The sequence below is a fragment of the Panulirus ornatus genome, chromosome 19, assembly GCF_036320965.1.
Source record: "Panulirus ornatus isolate Po-2019 chromosome 19, ASM3632096v1, whole genome shotgun sequence".
Classification (NCBI taxonomy): domain Eukaryota; kingdom Metazoa; phylum Arthropoda; class Malacostraca; order Decapoda; family Palinuridae; genus Panulirus; species Panulirus ornatus.
In genome coordinates this window covers 29,981,225-29,989,836 of record NC_092242.1, presented here as the reverse complement: position 1 = coordinate 29,989,836, position 8,612 = coordinate 29,981,225, and the positions used below count along the sequence as shown (strand labels likewise).

Below are 8,612 nucleotides of genomic sequence, written 5' to 3'. Positions count from 1 at the left end.
CTCATGCCACAAGCATCTTTTGCGCAAGCCATCACTGCTTCCCTAAATACATCCCATTCCTCCCCCACTCCTCTTACCTCCTTTGTTCTCACCTTTTTCCATTCTGTACTCAGTCTCTCCTGGTACTTCCTCACACAAGTCTCCTTCCCAAGCTCACTTACTCTCAGCACTCTCTTCACCCCAACATTCTCTCTTCTTTTCTGAAAATCCCCAGAAATCTTCACCTTCGCCTCCACAAGATAATGATCAGACATCCCTCCAGTTGCACCTCTCAGCACATTCACATCCAAAAGTCTCTATTTCGTGCGTCTATCTGTTAACACGTAATCCAATAACGCTCTCTGGCCATCTCTCCTACTTACATACGTATACTTATGTACATCTCGCTTTTTAACCCAGGTATTCCCAATCACCAGTCCTTTTTCAGCACATAAATATACAAGCTCTTCACCATTTCCATTTACAATACTGAACACTCCATGTATACCAATTATTCCTCAACTGCCACATTACTCACTTTTGCATTCAAGTCACTAATCACTATAACCCGGTCTTGTGCATCAAAACCACTAACACTCATTCAGCTGCTCCCAAAAGACTTACCTCTCATGATCTTTCTTCACATGCCCAGGTGCATATGCACCAATAATCACCCACCTCTCTCCATCAACTTTCAGTTTTACCCATATCAATCTAGAATTTACTTTCTTACACTCTATCACATACTCCCACAACTCCTGATTCAGGAATAGTGCTACTCCTTCCCTTGCTCTTGTCCTCTCACTAACCCCTGACTTTACTCCCAAGACATTCCCAAACCACTCTTCCCCTTTACCCTTGAGCTTCGTTTAACTCAGAGCCAAAACATCCAGGTTCCTTTCCTCTAACATACATATATATATTTTTTTTTTTTTTTTTTTTTTTTACTTTGTCGCTGTCTCCCGCGTTTGCGAGGTAGCGCAAGGAAACAGACGAAAGAAATAGCCCAACCCCCCCCCATACACATGTACATGCATACGTCCACATACGAAAATATACATACCTACACAGCTTTCCATGGCTTACCCCAGACGCTTCACATGCCTTGATTCAATCCACTGACAGCACGTCAACCCCGGTATACCACATCGCTCCAATTCACTCTATTCCTTGCCCTCCTTTCACCCTCCTGCATGTTCAGGCCCCGATCACACAAAATCTTTTTCACTCCATCTTTCCACCTCCAATTTGGTCTCCCTCTTCTCCTTGTTCCCTCCACCTCCGACACATATATCCTCTTGGTCAATCTTTCCTCACTCATTCTCTCCATGTGCCCAAACCACTTCAAAACACCCTCTTCTGCTCTCTCAACCACGCTCTTTTTATTTCCACACATCTCTCTTACCCTTACGTTACTCACTCGATCAAACCACCTCACACCACATATTGTCCTCAAACATCTCATTTCCAGCACATCCATCCTCCTGCGCACAACTCTATCCATAGTCCCACGCCTCGCAACCATACAACATTGTTGTAACCACTATTCCTTCAAACATACCCATTTTTGCTTTCCGAGATAATGTTCTCGACTTCCACACATTCTTCAAGGCTCCCAGAATTTTCGCCCCCTCCCCCACCCCTATGATCCACTTCCGCTTCCATGGTTCCATCCGCTGCCAGATCCACTCCCAGATATCTAAAACACTTCACTTCCTCCAGTTTTTCTCCATTCAAACTCACCTCCCAATTGATTTGACCCTCAACCCTACTGTACCTAATAACCTTGCTCTTATTCACATTTACTCTTAACTTTCTTCTTCCACACACTTTACCAAACTCAGTCACTAGCTTCTGCAGTTTCTCACATGAATCAGCCACCAGCGCTGTATCATCAGCGAACAACGACTGACTCACTTCCCAAGCTCTCTCATCCCCAACAGACTTCATACTTGCCCCTCTTTCCAAAACTCTTGCATTTACCTCCCTAAGAACCCCATCCATAAACAAATTAAACAACCATGGGGACATCACACACCCCTGCCGCAAACTTACATTCACTGAGAACCAATCACTTTCCTCTCTTCCTACACGTACACATGCCTTACATCCTCGATAAAAACTTTTCACTGCTTCTAACAACTTTCCACCCACACCATATATTCTTAATACCTTCCACAGAGCATCTCTATCAACTCTATCATATGCCTTCTCCAGATCCATAAATGCTACAAAGAAATCCATTTGCTTTTCTAAGTATTTCTCACATACATATATATATATATATATATATATATATATATATATATATATATATATATATATATATATATATATATATATATATATATATATATATATATATATATATATATATTTTTTTTTTTTTTTTTTTCAAACTATTCGCCATTTCCCGCATTAGCGAGGTAGCGTTAAGAACAGAGGACTGGGCCTTTGAGGGAATACCCTCACCTGGCCCAATTCTCTGTTCCTTCTTTTGGAAAATTAAAAAAAAAACCGAGAGGGGAGGATTTCCAGCCCCCCGCTCCCTCCCCTTTTAGTCACCTTCTACGACACGCAGGGAATACGTGGGAAGTATTCTTAATCCCCTATCCCCAGGGATATCATATAAACATATATATACATAAATGCCCATACACATACATATAAATACATATACATATACAGACATAAACATATGTACACTTGTACTTATTGATATTTGCTTGACTTCATCCATTCCTGCTGCTAACCCGCCACACAGGATATAGCATCACTACCCCCCCTGCTTCAGCAATGTAGCATCAATATAAATGAGAGGTAAAGCTTAAGAAAAAGTGCCATGAGCATCATTCAAATACAAGCAAAAATTGTTTCACTATGACCCCATGTCTGCAAAGTACATTTGCAGTTAAAACTTTTAGCTCTTACCTAAACATGTAATGAGGGGTGAAGTTTTCTGAGAAATTGCTTTCCTTACTGTTTTAATACAAAGTTTCACCATGACCATGAAACAAATTACAGAGTGCATCACCTACAGCACATGTAAATAAATACTTTTACTCAATACTAATGGTAACTAGGTGTTCATACTCTGTCACTTGATTTGAAGTAAAAATCTATACCTCGTTGTCTGGGTCCTTTAGCTGGGTTTGTCCAACCACCTCTAGATTTCTTGGATTTTGATGTTATTTTGGAGTCATGGCGACTCCATTCAGGTGCAATGACAACAGGATTTGGGTAGTTGTCTCCAAGAATGACACCAGCTTCTTTCTGATCAAATGCTGACATCTTCCAAGGAGTGTGAACCATTGCGCTCTTGATATTGTTAAGTTCTGGAATCCACAAACGAATGAATTCCCCCTCAGGGTCATAATCCAGTCCTTGTTTTATCATGTTGAACTTCCTGTTCTCCCGGGGGTCATTGCCAATGCCAGCTGCATAATTCCAGTTCCCATAGTTACTGCAAACATCGTGGTCTAGCAGCTGTGACTCAAACCACTCAGCTCCAAGTCTCCAATCTAGACCCAGGTCTTTGATAAGAAATGAAGCAACATTCTGACGACCTCGGTTACTCATCCACCCAGTTTCCTTCAACTCACGCATGTTAGCATCAACAAAGGGTACTCCTGTTCTGCCATCTTTCCACATTTCAAAAAACTGAGGATTACGTTTCCACTGTATTTTTCTGCCCATGATGCCAGAAGGGTAAAATACTCTGTCACCATATTTCATACATACATATCGAAAATAGTCTCTCCAGATCATTTCAAATATCACCCAGTACGTGCTTTGATTGGCAACTCTTATGTGCTCAAATTTCTTTATTTCACTGTATATATAACGTGGAGATAGACATCCAAGGGATAACCATGGGCTAAACTTTGTTGAATACTCTTCCCCTAAAAGTCCATTCCTTGTTTCCTTGTACTGAGCAATACTGTTGGTGTCCCATAAGTACTGTTTAACTCTTCCTAATCCAGCTGTTTCACCACCAGAAAAGGGGAAAGCAGTTCGTTTGTCCAGTGCTGCACCTTTCACTCCTAGCTGGTCCAGTGTTGGCTACTCCCCAGGATCAATATTCTCAGGTACTGGCTTGAGTTTCTCAGGCATAACAAGGGGATTCCTGACTCGACTCTGAGCTTCCACAGCTTTACGGAAACCAGTGTATGTGTCAGGAACTCTATCAATATGGAAAGGTAAATCTGTCCTATGATACAGACTTGATCCCCAGAATGTGTGAATCTGGATGCCAGATATATATATATATATATATATATATATATATATATATATATATATATATATATATATATATATATATATATATATATATATATATATTTTCCTTTATAAATTTATATATTATTATTATTTATTCATTATACGTTGTCGCTGTCTCCCGAGTTTGCGAAGTAGCGCAAGGAAACAGACGAAAGAAATGGCCCAACCCCCCCCCCCCCCATACACATGTATATACATACGTCCACACACGCAAATATACATACCTACACAGCTTTCCATGGTTTACCCCAGACGCTTCACATGCCTTGATTCAATCCACTGACAGCACGTCAGCCCCGGTATACCACATCGATCCAATTCACTCTATTTCCTTGCCCTCCTTTCACCCTCCTGCATGTTCAGGCCCCGATCACACAAAATCTTTTTCACTCCATCTTTCCACCTCCAATTTGGTCTCCCTCATTCTCCCTCGTTCCCTCCACCTCCGACACATATATCCTCTTGGTTCAATCTTTCCTCACTCATTCTATCCTCGTGCCAAACCACTTCTAATAACACCCCTCTTCTGCTCTCTCAACCCGCTCTTTTTATTTCCACACATCTCTCTTGCCCTTACGTTCTCACTCGATCAACCACCTCACACCACACATTGTCCTCAAACATCTCATTTCCAGCACATCCTCCTCTGCACACAAACTCTATCCATAGCACGCCTCGCAACCATACAACATTGTTGTAACCAACTCATTCCTTCAAAATACACAAATTTTTGCTTTCGGTACTGTTTTCGGTCTTCCACACATTCTTCAAGGCCCCAGGATTTTCGCCCCTCCTCCCCACCCCTATGATTCCACTTTCCGCTTCATGGTTCCATCGCTGCCAGATCCACTACCAGATATCTAAAACACTTCACTTCCTCAGTTTTTTCTCCATTCTAATCACCTCCCAATTGATTTGGACCCTAACCTACTGTACCTTATATCCTTGCTCTTTATTACATTTATCTTAACTTTCTTCTTCACACCACTTTACCAAACTCAGTCACTAGCTTCTGCAGTTTCTCAACATGAATCAAGCCTCCAGCGCTGTATCATCAGCGAACAACGAACTGATCACTCCCAATCTCTCATCCCCAACAGACTTCATACTTTGCACCTCTTTCCAAAAACTCTTGCATTTACCTTCTATGAACCCATCCATAAACAAATTAAACAACCATGGGGACATCACACACCCCTGCGCAAAACTTACATTCACTGAGAATACAATCACTTTCTCTCTTCATACACGATACACTTGCCTTACTCCTCGATAAAATTGTTCATGCTTCTAACAACTTTCCACCCACACCATTTATTCTTAATACCTTCACAGGCATCTCTGTCACTCTATCATATGGCTTTCTTCCAGATCCTTTAAAATGCTTACAAAGAAATCCATTTGCTTTTATAAGTGTTTCTCACTACATATATATATATTATATATATTATATTAATATATATATATATATATATATATATATATCTATATTTATATATATATATATATATATATATATATATATATATATATTTTTTTTTTTTTTTTTTTTTCAAACTATTCGCCATTTCCGCATGAGCGATAGGTAGCGTTAAGAACAGAGGACTGGGCCTTGAGGGAAATACCTCACCTGGCCAATTCTCTGTTCCTTCTTTTGGAAAATTAAAAAAAAAAAACCGAGAGGGGAGGATATCCAGCCCCCGCTCCCTCCCTTTTTGTCCCTTCTAGACACCGGGAATACGTGGAAGTATTCTTAATCCCCTATCCCCAGGGATATCATTTAAAAATATATACACATATATGCCCACACACATACAATAAATTTTATACATTATAAGCATATACATTTGTACACTTGTACTTATGATATTTGCTTGACTTCATCCATTCCTGTGCTAACCCGCCACACAGGATATTGCAATCACTACCCCCCCCGCTGCCCAGCAATGTTTAGCATCAATTTAAAGAGAGGTAAAGCTTAGAAATAGTGCCATGGCCAGCATTTCAAATACAAGCAAATTGTTTCACTATGACCCCATGTCTGCAAAGGACATTTGCAGTTTAAAACTTTTAGCTCTTCCTAAACATGTAATGAGGGTGAAGTTTTCTGAGAAATTGCTTTTCCTTACTGTTTTAATACAATGTTTCTCCATGACCATGAAACAAATTACAGATGTGCATCACCTACAGCACATGTAAATAAATAACTTTTATCAATACTAATGGTAAACTTAGGTGTTCATACTCTGTCACTTGATTGAAGTAAATTATCTATACCTCGTTGGTCTGGGTTCCTTAGCTGGGTTTGTCCAACCACTCTAGATTGTCTTGGATATTTTGATGTTATTTTTGGAGTCATGGGCGACTCCATTCTGTGTGCAAAGACATAGGATTTGGGTTGTGGTTCGTTTTTCCCAAGATGACACAGCTTCTTTCTGATCAAATGCCTGACATCTTCCAAAGGATGTGTGAACCATTGCGCTCTTGATATTGTTGTTCGGGAATACCTATACGAATGAATTCCCCCTCAGGGTCATAATCCAGTCCTTGTTTTATCATGGTTGAACTTCTGTTCTCCGGGGGGTTCATTGCCCATGCCAGCTTCTGCATTATTCCAGTTCCCATAGTTACTGCAAACCTCGTGGTTAGCAAGCTGTGATCAACCACTCAGCTCCTAGTCTCCAATCTAGACCCAGGTCTTTGATTAAGAAATGAAGCAACATTCTGACGACCTCGGTTACTCATCCACCCAGTTTCTTCAACTCACGCTTGGTAGCATCATCAAAGGGTTACTCCTGTTCTGCCTCTTTTCCACATTTCAAAAGCTGAAGGATTACGTTTCCACGGTATTTTTTCTGCCCATGATGCCAGATAGGGTAAAATACTCTGTCACCATATTTCATAAATACATATCGAAAATAGTCTCTCCAGATCATTTCAAATATCACCAGTTACGTTGCTGTGTTTGGCAAACTCTTATGTGCTCAAATTTCTTATTCACTGTTTTATAGCGTGGAGATAGACATCCAAGGGATAACCATGGGCCTAAACTTTGTTGAATACTCTTCCCTAAAAAGTCCATTCCTTGTTTCCTTGTACTGAAGCAATACTGTTGGGTGTCCCATTTGTACTTTTAACTTTCCTAATCCAGCTGTTTCACACCAGAAAAGGGGAAAGCAGTTCTTTGTCAGTGCTGCACCTTTCACTCTAGCTGGTCCTGTGTTGGCAACTCCCTGGATCAATATCTCAGGTATGGCTTGGTTTACTCAGGCATAACAAGGGGATTCCTGACTCGGACTCTGAGCTTCCACAGCTTTACGGAAACCAGTGTATGTGTCAGGAACTTATCATATGGAAAGGAATTTGGCCTGTGATACAGACTTGATCCCTGAATGTGTGGAATCTGGATGCCACGATTTATATATATATATATATATATATTATATATATATATATATTTTATATATTATATATATATATCATATTATATATATATAATATATTTTCATTTATAAATTTATATTTTATTATTATTTATTCATTATTACGTTGTCGCTGGTATCCGAGTTTGCGAAGTAGCGCAAGGAAACAGACGAAACGATAGGCCCAACCCCCCCACCCCCCCATACCATGTATATACATACGTCTCACACACGCACAATTACATACCTACACAGCTTTCCATGGTTTACCCCTGAAGCTTTTCACATGCCTTGGATTTCAATCCACTGACAGACGTCAGCCCGGTACTACCACATCGATCCAATTCACTCTATTTCCTGCCCTCTATTTCACCCTCCTGCATGTATGGCCCCGTCCGAATCACACCAAATCTTTTTCACTCCATCCTTTCCACCTCAATTTGGTCTCCCTTCTTCTCCTCAGTTCCCTCCCCTCCGACCATATATCCTCTTGGTCAATCTTTCCTCACTTATTTCTCTCCATGTGCCCAAACCCCCCCAAAACTTCAAAACACCCTCTTCTGCTTCTCTCAAACCACGCTCTTTTTATTTCACACATCTCTCTTACCTTACGTTACTCACTCGTTCAAACACCTCACACCACACATTGTCCTCAAACATCTCATTTCCAGCACATCCATCTCCTGCGCACAACTCTTCCATAGCCACGCCTCGCAACCATACAACATTGTTGGAAACCACTATTCCTTATAATGCAAGGTTTTGGAAAGAGGGGACAAGTATGAAGTCTGTTGGGGGATGAGAGAGCTTGGGAAGTGAGTCAGTTGTTGTTCGCTGATGATCAGCGCTGGTGGCTGATTCATGTGAGAAAATGCAGAAGCTGGTGACTGAGTTTGGAAAAGTGTGTGGAAGAAAGAAATTTTAAGA

The 8,612-nt window shown here is 40.6% G+C and overlaps 1 protein-coding gene and 1 pseudogene across 1 annotated transcript; both read right to left on the bottom strand.

Moving 5' to 3' along the window:
• Positions 1-2,352: 2,352 nt before the first annotated feature.
• Positions 2,353-4,229, bottom strand: LOC139755276 (cryptochrome DASH-like). Its single transcript, XM_071673395.1, has one exon. It carries the CDS (start codon positions 3,745-3,747, stop codon positions 3,067-3,069), a length of 681 nt encoding a protein of 226 aa, XP_071529496.1. The 5' UTR covers positions 3,748-4,229; the 3' UTR covers positions 2,353-3,066.
• Positions 4,230-6,702: 2,473 nt separating this feature from the next.
• Positions 6,703-8,612, bottom strand: part of LOC139755685 (cryptochrome DASH-like) — a 27,444-nt pseudogene continuing 25,534 nt past the window's right edge.